General features: G+C 46.2%; 1 protein-coding gene and 1 pseudogene across 1 annotated transcript; one reads left to right on the top strand and one right to left on the bottom strand.

Moving 5' to 3' along the window:
- The first annotated feature begins 1,676 nt into the window (after positions 1–1,676).
- LOC137860062 (pancreatic alpha-amylase-like) lies at positions 1,677–7,483 on the top strand (annotated as a pseudogene).
- A 4,642-nt stretch (positions 7,484–12,125) lies between these two features.
- On the bottom strand, positions 12,126–14,931 carry LOC137860484 (pancreatic alpha-amylase-like). Its single transcript, XM_068690781.1, has 6 exons — positions 14,899–14,931; positions 13,881–14,014; positions 13,671–13,793; positions 13,457–13,556; positions 13,175–13,296; positions 12,126–13,065 (listed from the first exon to the last, which is right to left on the bottom strand). The coding sequence occupies exons 1-6, from the start codon at positions 14,929–14,931 to the stop codon at positions 12,936–12,938; spliced, it is 642 nt and encodes a 213-aa protein (XP_068546882.1). The 3' UTR covers positions 12,126–12,935.
- Between the last annotated feature and the right edge of the window lie 353 nt (positions 14,932–15,284).

Genomic DNA, 15,284 nt, shown 5'->3' with positions numbered 1-15,284 from the left:
AGACAGCAAGTTGAATATGAGCCGGCAGCGTGCCCTGGCAGCCAGGAGGGCCAACCGTGTCCTGGGGTGCATCAAGCACGGCATCGCTAGTAGGTCGAGGGAGGTGATTGTCCCGCTCTACTCTGCGCTGGTGCGACCTCACCTCGAGTACTGTGTGCAGTTCTGGGCACCACAGTATAAAAAGGACGTGAAACTGTTGGAGAGTGTCCAGAGGAGGGCTACGAAGATGGTGAAAGGCCTGGAGGGGAAGACGTATGAGGAACGGCTGAGGGCACTGGGCCTGTTCAGCCTGGAGAAGAGGAGGCTGAGGGGAGACCTCATCGCAGTCTACAACTTCCTCGTAAGGGGGTGTCGAGAGGCAGGAGACCTTTTCTCCATTAACACCAGCGACAGGACCCGCGGGAACGGGGTTAAGCTGAGGCAGGGGAAGTTTAGGCTTGACATCAGGAGGGGGTTGTTCACAGAGAGGGTGGTTGCACACTGGAACAGGCTCCCCAAGGAAGTGGTCACTGCACCGAGCCTGACTGAATTTAAGAAGAGATTGGACTGTGCACTTAGTCACATGGTCTGAACTTTTGGGTAGACCTGTGCGGTGTCAAGAGTTGGACTTGATGATCCTTAAGGGTCCCTTCCAACTCAGGATATTCTATGATTCTATGAATTGTCAGGGATTTTCTGGTTTTTGAATTCTCACAGAGTGCTGTTTTATCATCGGCCTGACTCCAGCTTACTCTGAGTGTTGTACTAGGAACTTGACGTTATATATTAGTTCCAAATGAGATCCTCAAATCATGTCACAAGGGAAAGCGGGAAGGACTTTGAAAGAGGAAATAGCAGGAAAATCCAGAACAGGCTTAGGCAATGGATCCATTTGGCTTTCCAATTCATTTTTATGACAGACATCAAAAATTCACCTGCACTATCTTTTTACATCTAATTTTGCATTTCCCTCCTTGACTCGGATATATCGGTGGTCACTTAAAGGAAGGTGAAAGCTTACCCAGGTGCTCTACAGGAATGTACTTGAAACTCTCATCACTTTAAGTCAGGTAGAGCAACAATTACTCTGCATGATTGTGTGATGAAAAACTGTAATAATTGGTAGTAGGCACTGTGAAATAACACTAAAAAACATAAGGCCAATTTCCAACTACCAGTGTGATTCAGCTGTCCAAGTCTCACAATGTGATGTGTGAAGCATCTGCTGTTGACTAAGAGTGGCTGATCTGGTTCCCAGATGTGAGCTGGGATTAATCGTGAGTGCTAGATGCCTCTGAATGCTGATGAATTCATTCATTCTCTGAGACCTATTAGAGTTCCACTTGTCTTATAATGCCTTTTTTTCATGTTCCAGAGCTCCCGTTGAGGGTCCACGTGTCACGCCTGGGCTAACTTCTGATACATTATCTTTGTTTATATGACTGGAAAGAATACAGTCCCAAATTTGGGTGAACTGCGCACAGACTGCTTGGTTTACGATAAGGCATAAACATTGTGAAAAGGTATTTTATCTTCAGCTGTGGGGCAATTCAGGAAAAAAACTGAATAGAAGAGTGAAACTCAGCTTGCTAGCCAAACAATAACTGATAGTGTTTATCTCTGAGAAATCTGTCAGCTGCAAAAGGAACTTTGTCATCTTGCAGGAGTATAAATGGCCAGTGGAGAGACCACCACCTTATGCTGAAGGCACCATGCAAGTTCTCCTTCTCCTCGCAGCCGTAGGGCTTTGCGGAGCGCAGTACAACTCCAACACTCAGGCTGGGAGGACATCTATTGTACATCTCTTTGAATGGCGCTGGGCCGATATTGCTCTTGAGTGTGAACGCTACTTAGCTCCTAATGGATTTGGAGGAGTTCAGGTACGTGTTTTCCTGCCCATAGGTAGTGAAACTGCTTTGTAACATTTGATTAATAAACCACAGAAGGCCAGAATCAGAGACAGCCAGCTCCAAGTAACTTTGGTGTGGAACGTGGGGATGGAAGTAGTAAATGCTGTTAGGCGCAACCAGAGATCCTGCCGGCCTGGGTAGGGTGTCTCTCCATCAGACCAGCTGCAAAGGTGCATGCTTTCCCGTGACGGGCTTCCCTTGGAAGGCTAAGTTTTCCTCTTCCCTTTTTTACTGAGGCAAGTGTCTCAGCGTGGAGTTTTGGCTTTCCGAAGGATGTCTCTATTGCAGACAAAAGTAGTTCCTGTGGCTTCAGCCCTCCCATGTGCGTGCCCTTGGACAGCAGGCCCAGGCTGGACATGGGCAGCCCATGGGAACAAAAGAGAACTTCCTTGTTACCAGTCTACAAGACGGACATCTCGCAGACCCCAGCTTGTGCTGCAGAGAGGGAGAGAGAGAGCGAGAGAGACCGGGTCGGCGCAAAGGCTGTGTCTCATGGGAGTCCAGGACTAATCTTGGTGCACGTTTTGCACTTTGAACTTGAAACAGGAACTACTATTTTCATACTGAGGTCCGTCATCTCATCTGCAGGTTTCTCCTCCAAATGAAAATATCGTCATTACTAACCCATTCAGACCCTGGTGGGAAAGATACCAGCCCATCAGCTACAAGCTCTGCACTCGATCAGGAAATGAAAATGAATTCAGAGACATGGTGACCAGATGCAACAACGTTGGAGTAAGTGCCTTTAAATCACGTAACTGATACAGTGAGCAGTGTGGTTTCAACTGAGGGATGTCACTGCTCCTGTCCTCGAGGAGGTATAAATGGGGAATGTGAAAGGGGAAAAAGGGTCAAATTAACAGTGATGCGGGTAAAGCTCTGACTGTTGCTTCCCAGCGCTACAAAGCATACTGAAGTGCAATCACTACGTTTCCAGGTTTATATTTATGTGGATGCAGTCGTAAACCACATGTGTGGGGCTGCACGGTGGCTCAGGCACCCATTCAACCTGTGGAAGCTATTTCGACGCTGGGAACGAAAATTTTCCAGCAGTGCCGTACTCTGGCTGGGACTTCAATGATGGCAAATGTCACACCTCAAATGGAGAAATCCAGAATTATGGAGATATGTATCAGGTAAATTTCTATGGGAAAACTGTGAATTCTTTTTTAACCTGTTCTATAAACACTACTGTAAGGCCACACAAAGGAGTAGGTGACCACAGATTCAGCGCTTCACCACCTGACCAGTGAATACAGTGGTGAGTATCATAGATTTGTCTTCAGGGAAGGTACTTGTGGTGCACAGTATTGTAGGCACTGAGAAATCACAAACCTGCCCCACATGTTTCACGTGGACATGCGCAGGACTGTGCGCCTGAACTGATGGAGCCCAAAGCACTCAGCTCCTCCAGTGAGCTCTTCCTTACAGCTGCTAAACTCAGCTGAGCCTGATAAGGTGCCTCCTGGAAAACTGGCAGCAGTGCAAGATGCTACCCCTGGCTGCACGCAGTAGTCTTTTTGTACATGGAATGTGTGGCGGGGTCTTTCTCAAGTTCACAGCTCAGCCTTCATCAGCTTTGCAATGATACGCTGTGCAGATTTCCATCTGGAACGCTGATGACATCAAGATGGGGAGGTGATATTTTACTGACCACTGCTTTATAAGCTGCTGCATGGAGTGAGACCACAGTGATCTTCATTATCTTTCCCTTTCTCCTTTCTCTTTTTTCATTTCCTCTCTCATTTGTCCTTTAACTTTTCCTTTTTCTTTCCCTTTTCTGTGTCTTTTTGCTTTTGCTTTTACTTTTTCTTTCTCCTTTGTCCTTTTTGTTTTTCTTTTCATTTTTCTTATTTTTCTTTTTCATTTTCTTTTTAAAGGTCTATTTTTTTTTCTTTTCCCCTTTATATTCCCTATTCCTTTTTTTTTCTTATTCTTTTTCTCTTTCTTTTTCCTTTTCCTTATCCATTATTTTTAGTTTTTCTTATTCTTTTTATCTTTCCTTTCCTTTCCTTTCCTTTCCTTTCCTTTCCTTTCCTTTCCTTTCCTTTCCTTTCCTTTCCTTTCCTTTCCTTTCCTTTCCTTTCCTTTCCTTTCCTTTCCTTTCCTTTTTTCCTTTCCTTTCCTTTCCTTTCCTTTCCTTTCCTTTCCTTTCCTTTCCTTTCCTTTCCTTTCCTTTCCTTTCCTTTCCTTTCCTTTCCTTTCCTTTCCTTTCCTTTCCTTTCCTTTCCTTTCCTTTCCTTTCCTTTCCTTTCCTTTCCTTTCCTTTCCCCTTTGTCTTTTGGGTCTGTGTTTGCTTTCCCTTTTCTGTTCTCCTTTCCCTTTTCCTTTATGTTACTATTTTTTCCTTTCACAGGTTCGTGACTGTCGCTTGGATGGTCTTCTTGATCTGGCCCAGGAGAAGGACTATGTACGCACAAAAATTGCAGAGTACATGAATTACCTCATTGATATTGGTGTAGCAGGCTTCCGGATTGATGGTGCCAAGCATATGTGGCCTGGGGATATCAAAGCATTTCTGGACAAGCTAAATACTCTGAATACTCGATGGTTTCCTTCAGGAACAAAACCGTTCATTTACCAAGAGGTAATCTCCATGAATTTCCTTTCTGCCTCTCTTTGAGCATGTGTCTTTTCTACCTTCCTCCTCCTGAGGAGTGGCAGTGATGCCATGGGCCTGTTCCTACACACCAGGAAAGGCTGAGCTCCGCAGTCCAGCGGGCGAGTGATACCTGCCCTTCAGAAATGCAAGACACCTTGAAATCTATGTGGGGATTTCTAATGGTCAACTAACTAGGAGGTGGTAGGCGGCAACTTAGGGCAACCCTACAGCCCATCTTTCCACATGGTTACAACATGTATTGTACCAACTTTTGGTTGATCTGCCCAGCAGAAACGGACGTGCTGGGCAATGCATTTCTCTCAAGCTAAAGGATGAGGTAAAGTTTCTGCCTGAATGCAGCAATTTTGTCTATGTGGGTCCAGAATGATTACCTTCTGCTTCCTGTACTAGGTAATTGACTTGGGTGGCGAGCCAGTCACAGGCAGTCAGTACTTTGGAAATGGCCGAGTGACCGAATTCAAATATGGCGCAAAACTGGGGACAGTGATCCGCAAGTGGAATGGAGAAAAGATGGCCTACTTAAAGTAAGGGCACCCATTGTGCAGCTTGCCTAGGATACGCTGGATGCGCAGCTTGGCAGGGTAGGTTCAAGTCCTTGTGTTTTTGGCCAGGAACTGGGGAGAAGGTTGGGGCTTTGCGCCTTCTGACAGAGCCCTGGTCTTTGTGGATAACCATGACAACCAGCGGGGGCACGGGGCTGGTGGAGCTTCCATTCTCACCTTCTGGGACGCCAGGTAAGGAATGCGGGGTTGTCTGGCTGATGCCTCTTCCTCTTGCTGATTTGTTTGTCTCTTTGTTCCCCGGCACGCTTTCTCTTGCCACATCTCATTATGCTTTTGGCCCATCAGGCTTTATAAAATGGCTGTTGGTTTCATGTTGGCTCATCCGTATGGATTCACACGTGTGATGTCAAGTTATCGTTGGACAAGAAATTTTGTAAATGGGAAGGTAAGTTTGTAACGCTCAAGATTCACGTTTGCTAAACTTCTCAAGTGATTTCTCTGTCCAATCTTGGATCGGGTGGGTAGAAAATTAGGTGCGCCATCCATCCCGCTTTTTGATCTGCGTTTTCCAGTGAGAACTTTCAAATATCTCTTTTCAATAAAAGGACGTCAACGACTGGATTGGACCACCTAGCAACTCTGATGGATCAACAAAGTCTGTTACAATCAATGCAGACACCACCTGTGGCAACAACTGGGTTTGTGAGCATCGCTGGCGCCAAATAAGGTAGGAGACTCTGGAGCAAAACGCAGTAAAAGCAGTGACTTTTGCATGATGAGCCTCTTGGCTGTGGAGCTCTTGCAACTCCAGTGACAGCCATTCCTGGCATTTTCAGGAACATGGTTATCTTCCGTAACGTGGCAGACGGCCAGCCTTTCTCAAACTGGTGGGACAATGGCAGCAATCAAGTAGCTTTTGGCCGTGGCAATAAAGGCTTCATCGTCTTTAATAATGACGACTGGTAAGTTGGTGGGAGAGACTGTATCCCCGAGGAGAAGCATAGCTCCCCAGCCGGAACGCTGAAAGGGCTCAGGTGTTGGGAGGGGGGATGTCCTTGAGCTAGAGCGCTGACAGGTGAATGGAGAACATGGAAAGCAAGACTGAGGTGTCTGAGTGGAGCGTCTGAAGATGTACAGACTGCTCGTTAGCATCTTGAGCATCCCATTCCTGTGGTCTGCCTCACATACCGTGTCATCTCCAGTACACCCACATATAATTTCACATGAGAAGAGGCTGAGGCTGTGGACAGAGCAGTGCCCAAGGATGGAAGCAGTAGGAGCTGAAATTTTGGTAGTTCTGAGTGGAGCAGGCACTCTCTCACTTCCCTCATCCAAACTTGCCCGTCCAATCCAAGCCAGTCCAAGCCCGTTCAACCCTAATGGATTGAACGCTCATCACAATTAGGATTACCTTTAGCAGCACGCGTTCTGTTGTGAAGCTCTTTTATGCTTTGATTTTGTCCTGTCCTTTTCTTCCAATGAGAACAACTGCTACTGCCTGAGCGAGATTCACACAGTGGCCTCCCCAGTTCTGGAAAAGGAGTGCAGGGAGAGAAGCAGGGTCAGGCTCGGTAACTCCCTTGCATCGCATTGCCTTTCCAAGTCATGCAATAGCATCAGCTTCAGCATTCCTTTACCCAGTTGCTAATATCCCTTTTGAAAACAACAGAGAAGCGGCATTCACTGATTTTCACACAGGTACATGAACGTCAATTTGCAAACTGGTCTGCCTGCTGGTACCTACTGTGATGTTATTTCTGGACAAAAGGAGGGCAACGCGTGTACTGGAAAGCAGGTGTATGTTTCTGGGGATGGAACGGCTAACTTCCAGATCAGTAACACTGACGAAGATCCATTTGTTGCAATTCACGTTAATGCCAAGTTATAACTTCAATCAGAATTTGTTTCTCTCCTGTCAGTCTGTACGTATGCTGTTTCCCCCATTTGTGATTCCATGGTGTTTAAGATCCTGTGACTCTCCGTTCCCAGTGAACAATAAATGGCAATCAAACTGAAGAGTGATGTCTTTCCTCCTAATGAACTGGGTCGTAGTAGCATTATCACGTCATAACTGGGGGCCATACCATTGGTAGCTCTTAAGGCTACCAAGAGAGCACTGCATTTCCCAGATCACAGAAACACAGAAGAAAATAAAAAATAAGAGAAAAGAAGCCAGCACCTGAGCAAGTTAAAATGTTCTCTTTCCAAGGCTGATAGGTGCACGCATAGCCATAAGCTGGAGCAGGCACATTGGGGCAGGCAGCTGCAAGCAGTGCCTCTGCTTGCCAGCAGTATATCCTTTCTCTGGGGCAAAGCCAATGTGGAGCCCAGGTCAGCAGATGAAACTCGGCTGCGCCAATCAGTTATTCCAGCCTTTGACATTAATCAAGCCAGTGTGTGGCCTGGTTCACACTCCGTTTATGTCCTTTAGCAAAGAAAAGATCTGTTCTCCCACTATTATCCCCAGTGGCTTCCTGCAATTTAACAGTCATGCTGGCTGTTTCACAGGCTGTTCCACCTCTTTATTTATTTGCTTTTGCTTTTGTTTTTTATGTTATTTTTGATGTTGGTTTGCTCTTTAGTTTTTTTTTCATGCTTATGTTAACGTGCAGTCTGTCACTCACAAAGTGTGTGATTCTATGCTTGCTATTAGATTAAACTTCCCTAACTCCAAATGTAAACATCTAGCCATTAAGATTGCATGCTCTAACCACCATACCTTTTGTGGAAAATGATTGAAATGACACACATCCACCTGAGGTTTCTGTAAGTATTAGGCAATAAAGGCATTTAGAATACAGAGAGGGATATATCCCTGCTTGTAATCATTCCTCAATCCAAATGTTCCATGGTGTTTGAGTGCAGCATTTATTTTATGTGATATAGCAATTGAAGAGTCAGTCTTTGCTGTCTGTTTCATTCTAGAACGTCAAAGAAAAAAAATCTTGTCACTGTCTTCTTAAGTGAATTCAAAATTTGGTCGCCAAACTGTTCACTGCTTTTGAAAGATCAGGCCTGCACCCAGTCCCTGGAAAGGTGTTGGAACAACTTGCTCTGGATGCTATCTCCAAGCAATTCAAAGAGAAGAATGTTATTTGGAGTAGTCAGCACGGATTCACGAAGGGGAAGCCGTGCTCGACCAACCTCGTTGCCTTCTATAATGGCATCACCAGCTGGGTAGATAGGGGGAGAGCAGTGGATGTGATCTACCTTGACTTTAGCAAGGCTTTCCATACTGTCTCCCATGACATCCTGCTAGCAAAGCTAAGAAAGTGTGGGATAGAGGAGTGGACAGTAAGGTGGGTTGAGAACTGGCTGACTGGCCGAGCTCAGAGGGTGGTGATCGGTGGCGCAGAGTCCGGCTGGAGACCCGTGAATAGCGGTGTTCCCCAGGGGTCGGTGCTGGGTCCGGTCTTGCTCAACATCTTCATCGATGACCTTGATGAGGGAATAGTGTCTGCCCTCAGCAAGTACGCCAATGACACAAAGCTGGGAGGAGTGGCTGACGCGCCAGAAGGCTGTGCTGTCATTCAGCAAGACCTGGACAGGTTGGAGAGATGGGCAGGAAGAAACCAAGTGAGGTTTAATAAGAGCAAGTGCAGGGTCCTGCACCTGGGAAGGAACAACCGCACGTATCAATACAGGCTGGGGGGCGACCTGCTGGAGAGGAGCTCTGAGGAGAAGGACATCCTGGTGGACGACAGGTTGACCATGAGCCAGCAGTGTGCTCTGGTGGCCAAGAGGGCCAATGGGATCCTGGTGTGCATGAAAAGGAGCGTGGCCAGCAGGTAATGGGAGGTGATCCTCCCCCTCTACTCTGCCCTGGTCAAGCCTCACCTGGAGTACTGTGTCCAGTTCTGGGCTCCCCAGTACAAAAAAAAAGACAGGGATCTCCTGGAAAGAGTCCAGCGGAGGCCACAAAGATGATACAGGGCCTGGAGCATCTTCTCTATGAGGAAAGGCTGAGACACCTGGGTCTGTTCAGCGTGGAGAAGAGAAGACTGAGGGGATCTCATCAATGTGTATAAGTACCTGAGGTGGGGGAGACAGAAGGATTTGGCCAACCTTTTTCAATGGTTTGTGGGGATAGGACAAGGAGCAATGGTCACAAGACAGAGCACAGGCAGTTCCGCACCAACATCGGAATGAACTTCTTCATGGTGAGGGTGACAGAGCGCTGGAACAGGCTGCCCAGGGAGGTTGTGGGGTCTCCTTCTCTGGAGATATTCAAGGCCCATCTGGACGCCTACCTGGGAAGCCTGCTCTAAGGAACCTGCTTTGGCAGCGTGGTTGGACCCGATGATCTTTTGAGGTCCCTTCCAACCCCTACGATTCAGTGATTCAGTGATTCTGTGACCCAGTGTTTGTGTTTGTTCCTTTTGTTTCAAGCTCTTTTTGGTACATATTTGCTTCCTAAAACAATACAAAGAAGGTGAAAAAAAGCAAGTGTCTTCCTGAACAACAACAGGTCTTTGAGATGAGTCAGGAAACCTAGAGGTACTGTCAAGTTTATTGTTGATCTTCAGGTTTTTCAGAATTAGTTAGCACTGTTTTCTTCATTGTTATTTCTTCTGCTTTATATGCAGTGGTACCGTTAAGTCTTCATGCAAACTAATGCTCGTGCCGGCTGTTCCAAAGGTAAAAGAGAAATGTAGGTCTTTCTCAGGCATACTCAACTTAGACCTTGTGAACCAGTTGAAAGGCAGAAATCCTATTTGCATGTGTCAATATACAGTATTAATTCCAGTGGTACGTGCAGTGCTGAGGCCGAGTCTTTAATTTCTACATCACGTAAAATAAATGCTGCAGTCCAACAGGATGGAAGATTTGGATTCAGACATGATCCCAAGCCAAGACATATCCATCTGACAGATGATGCCAAGCTGGGGAGATGTGTCTATCTGCCAGAGGGTAGGAAGGCCCTGCAGCGGGACCTGTACAGCTTGGATTGATGGGCAGAGGCCAAGGGGATAATGTTCAAGACGGCTAAGTGCTGGCTCCTGCCCTCTGGCCACAACAACTCCATGCAGCGCCACAGGCTTGGGGCCGAGTGGCTGGAAAGCAATTATTATTATAAGAGGATATGGGGGTGTTGGTCAACGCTCACCTGAGCACGAGCCAGCAGTGTGCCCAGGTGGCCCAGAAGGCCGATGGCGTCCTGTCTTGTATCAGGAATAGTGTAGCCAGCAGGACCGGGGAGGTGATCGCTCCCTGTACTCTGCTTTGGCAAGGCCGCACCTCGACTACTGTGTTCAGTTTTGGGACCCTTAGTACAAGAAGGACACCAAGGCCCTGGAGCTGGTCCAGAGAAGGGCTACAAAGTTGGCGAAGTGTCTGGAACACAAGTCTTATGAGGAGTGGCTGAGAGAACTGGGGTTGTTTAGTCTAGAGAAGAGGAGGTTCAGTGCAGGCCTTACTGCTCCCTACAGCGACCCCAGAGGAAGGTGTGGGGAGCTGGGGGCCGGCCTCCTCTCGCACATTACTAGCGACAAGAGGGGATGGCCTCAAGTTGCACCAGGGGTGGTTCAAGTTGGAAATTAGGAGACATTTCTTCTCAGAAAGAGCAGTTAGGCACTGGAATGGGTTTCCAGGGAAGTGGTGGAGTCACCGTCCCCGGGGGTGTTCAAGGAAGGATTGGGCTTGGTGCATAGGGACATGGTTTAGTGGGTGACCCTAGTGGTAGGGGGATGCTTGAACAAGATGATCTGGGAGGCCTTTTCCAACCTTAATGATCCTGTGATTCCACGATCTCTGCATTCTGCATGCCTTTGTTGCCTGTTATTTATGGACACCTCAGGTGGATGTAGGTCATTTCAATCATTTTCCACAAAAGGTACGGTGGTTAGAGCTTGCAATCTTTATGGCTAGGCTTTTACATTTGGGGTTAGGTAATGTCTGTCTAATACTTTGCAGAGAACCATCCAGTTTCTGAGTGATAGACCTGAATGTCAACATGGGCCAGAACCAAAACTAAACAACAGTCAAGCAAGCAACCAACCAAAACCAAAATCAACCAACCAAAACAAACAAACAAAAAACTTTACAACAACCTAGTTCAGCATGGAGACGAGCATACGCTCTGCTCCACTCTCTGTCAGGATATCCATTGCAAACCTGTCTTTTGCCCCTGGGATCAGGCCAGGCAGCACTCCTGCCCTGTTGAAAGAAGCTGGCTCCCCATTCCAGTTGCTGCTTGACTGCCCGGAGCCTGTTGCTTGCAGTGAGGGATAGCACAAGACAGCCCAGATGGCAGTGAAAGATTTTGGTCAAGCCACATCTTCACAGACAGCAAATGACTTAGCGTTATTTGCTTGGAAGAAAACAGTTGTCTTACTCATGAGATATGTTATGAACAAATTATCAATGGTCTCCATTTCCAGAGAACACTTCCTTGCAAATGTATAACCTTTAATTAAGAGTGTTCACTTGTAACACTTGTTTTGATCAGAATAACCTTGGGATAGCTTGCAGTTTCTGCACTCTAAATTAGAGGTATCTGAGATAGTTTTCTTCTGATATTCTTTTGTTTTTATTCTTGTTTTTATGTGGTAGTGATTTTTGGTGTTTTTTTTTTTTTTTTTTTGTTTTGTTTTTTTTTTTTTGTTTTTTTTTTTTTTTGTTTTCCCTCTGCACAGCTCCAAAACTGTGAAGGTTATAGACTGATTTTAAAGTGTAGCTTGTCAAAAAACAGAGCTTTAAACTTTGTGCTGTTAGGGAGAGAGGAGATCTGCTAGCTGCAAAAATTAAAGGAAAGCTACTACCTCCATTTTTTAGTGTCCTGATCAAGGATGAAGTGACACAAACTTGTCCTTACATGCCAAGCCCCTATAGTGTCACAAGAAGCAAGAGATCGCAGTGGAATGGAAACTGAGACACAGCAGAGCTACTTCAACACAGAGACAATATTATGCAGTGCTTTCACTATCATCAAGAGGACTAAGTGATGTTTGGCTATGCAGCTCACTTCATATTTACCAGTGCAACAGCCAGCATGGCTGATAGCAGCTGGGAAATGCAGTGCTCTCTTGGTAGCCTTAAGAGGTACCAATGGTATTGCCCCTGGTTATGATGTGATAATGCTACTACGAACCAGTTCATTAGGAGAAAAGACATCACTCTTCAGTTTGATTGCCATTTATTGTTCACTGGGAACGGAATGTCACAGGATCTTGAACACCAGGGAATTGCAAATGAGGGAAGCAGCATACGTACAGACGGACAGGAGAGAAACAAATTTTGATTGAAGATATTACTTGGCATCAACGTGAATTGCAACAAATGGATCTTCGTCAGTGTTATTGATCTGGAAGTTAGCCATTCCATCCCCGGAAACATATACCTGCTTAAGAGCTATAGAACTAGGGTGCCACTGCGTGAATCCAGCTCAGACTGTAGGAGTTGTTCTCATTGGAAGAAAAGAACAGGACAAAATCAAAGCATAAAAGAGCTTCACAACAGGACGCGTGCTGCTAAAGGTAATCCTAATTGTGATGAGCGTTCAATCCATTAGGGTTGAACGGGCTTGGACTGGCTTGGATTGGACGGGCACGTTTGGATGAGGGAAGTGAGAGAGTGCCTGCTCCGCTCAGAACTACCAAAACTTCAGCTCCTACTGCTTCCATCCTTGGGCACTGCTCTGTCCACAGCCTCAGCCTCTTCTCATGTGAAATTATATGTGGGTGTACTGGAGGTGACACGGTGTGTGAGGCAGACCACAGGAATGGGATGCTCAAGATGCTAACGAGCAATCTGTACATCTTCAGACGCTCCACTCAGACACCTCAGCCTTGCTTTCCATGTTCTCCATTCACCTGTCAGCGCTCTAGCTCAAGGCCATCCCCCCTCCCAACACCTGAGCCCTTTCAGCGTTCCGGCTGGGGAGCTATGCTTCTCCTCGGGGATACAGTCTCTCCCACCAACTTACCAGTCGTCATTATTAAAGACGATGAAGCCTTTATTGCCACGGCCAAAAGCTACTTGATTGCTGCCATTGTCCCACCAGTTTGAGAAAGGCTGGCCGTCTGCCACGTTACGGAAGATAACCATGTTCCTGAAAATGCCAGGAATGGCTGTCACTGGAGTTGCAAGAGCTCCACAGCCAAGAGGCTCATCATGCAAAAGTCACTGCTTTTACTGCGTTTTGCTCCACAGTCTCCTACCTTATTTGGCGCCAGCGATGCTCACAAACCCAGTCGTTGCCACAGGTGGTGTCCGCATTGATTGTAACAGACTTTGTTGATCCATCCGAGTTGCTAGGTGGTCCAATCCAGTCATTGGCATCCTTTTATTGAAAAGAGACATTTGAAAATCCTTACTGGAAAACGCAGAGCAAAAAGCGGGATGGATGGCGCACCTAATTTTCCACCCACCCGATCCAAGATTGGACAGAGAAATCACTTGAGAAGTTTATCAAACGAGAATCTTGAGCGTTACAAACTTACCTGCCCGTTTACAAAATTTCTCGTCCAACGATAACTTGACATCACACATGTGAATCCATATGGATGAGCCAACATGAAACCAACAGCCATTTTATAAAGCCTGATGGGCCAAAAGCATAATGAGATGTGGCAAGAGAAAGCATGCCGGGGAACAAAGAGACAAACAAATCCGCAAGAGGAAGAGGCATCAGCCAGACAACCCCGCATTCCTTACCTGGCGTCCCAGAAGGTGAGAATGGAAGCTCCACCAGCCCCGTGCCCCCGCTGGTTGTCATGGTTATCCACAAAGACCAGGGCTCTGTCAGAAGGCGCAAAGCCCCAGCCTTCGCCCCAGTTCCTGGCCAAAAACACAAGGACTTGAATCTACCCTGCCAAGCTGTGCATCCAGCGTATCCTAGGCAAGCTGCACCATGGCTGCCCTTACTTTAAGTAGGCCATCTTTTCTCCATTCCACTTGTGGATCGCTGTCCCCAGTTTTGTGCCGTATTTGAATTCGGTCACTCGGCCATTTCCGTAGTACTGACTGCCTGTGATTGGCTCGCCGCCCAAGTCAATTACCTAGTAGAGGAAGCCAAAGATAATCATATTTTCTGGTCCCACAGAGAGGAAAAAATTGCTCTCCCTTCAGCAGGTGGTGGTCTCTCCACTGGCCATTTATACTCTTGCAAGATGACAAAGTTCCTTTTGCAGTTGTAGATTTCTCACAGATAAACACTATCAGTTATTGTTTGGCTTGCAAGCTGGGTATCACTCTTCCATTCTTTTCTTTTTTTTTTTTTTTTTTTTTTTTTCCCAAATTGCCCCACAGCTGAAGATAAAACACCTTTTCACAATATTTATGCCTTATCATTAAACAAGCAGTCTGTGCGTAGTTCACCCAATTTTGGCACTGTATTCTTTCAAGTCATATAAACTAAGATAATGTATCAAAATTTAGCCCAGGCATGACGTGTGGACCCTTGAGGGGAGCTCTGGAACGTGGCCGGGAAAAGGAAGGGAGGGGAGGGAAGGGAAGAGGAGGGAGGAGAGGAAAGGGGAGGGGAAGAATTAAGAGATAAGTGGAACTCCAATAGGTCTCAGAGAATGAAAGAATTCAGAGGCATTCAGAGGCATCTAGCACTCAGGATTAATCCCAGCTAACATCTGGCTACTAGACCAGCCTCTCTCAGTCAATAGCTGAAGCATCACACAACACGTTGTGAGGCTTGAGCAGCTGAATAATGTACCTTTATCTTAATACAAGTCTCGAGGGAATGGTGTTTTAAAATTTGACCATGCATTGGGTTCGGCTTGGTCATAATGACAATCAATAGGTTTGTTCTCACTATCCTCATAATCACAATTTGTAATCACCTCACTGGTTGCTTGCTGTTGGAGTGTAGACAAGGTCGTGTGGAGCTGGTGTATATTTTTGTAAGAATGAATTGAGTCCTTTTACTTACGATGTTAGAATCCTTATTCCCTCTTGCTCCCATTTGGAACAGTTTGTCTTCTACTGTGACAGTACTGAAGATAGAAACCAATGAACCAAAGTTCCCACCAGTCAATGTGACATTGCTGTTAGTTAAAATAAAGGCAGTTTACTGTTTCATTTGTTTGTAGTTGAAAAAGACCTCTCGTAAGTTCTATGATAGGAAAATGAACAGATAGGCAAGCGGGACCTGCTTTTGCATTTCATCCTTGAACACAAATTCTGGGAAAGACAAGAATGTATCTGACACATATAGAATGTCATGGCTAGTTTAGAAAGGACATAATCGAGGCAGTTCAGGTACAAAGTGTAATGACATTTTCTCTTGGAGTGGGTATGCCTGTTGGTGGACATCTT

This window comes from Anas acuta, chromosome 8 (assembly GCF_963932015.1).
Source record: "Anas acuta chromosome 8, bAnaAcu1.1, whole genome shotgun sequence".
Lineage (NCBI taxonomy): Eukaryota > Metazoa > Chordata > Aves > Anseriformes > Anatidae > Anas > Anas acuta.
The sequence above is the reverse complement of the archived record's forward strand: the minus strand, read 5'-3'. Positions and strand labels throughout refer to the sequence as shown.

Coding starts and splice junctions, on each gene's coding strand:
- LOC137860484 (XM_068690781.1), bottom strand. CDS start 14,931: ATGGGAGCAAGAGGGAATAAGGATTCTAACATC. Junction 13,794..13,880: donor GAAAAGATGGCCTACTTAAA/GTAAGGGCAGCC, acceptor GTTTTTGGCCAG/GAACTGGGGCGAAGGCTGGG. Junction 13,557..13,670: donor CTCACCTTCTGGGACGCCAG/GTAAGGAATGCG, acceptor TTGGCCCATCAG/GCTTTATAAAATGGCTGTTG.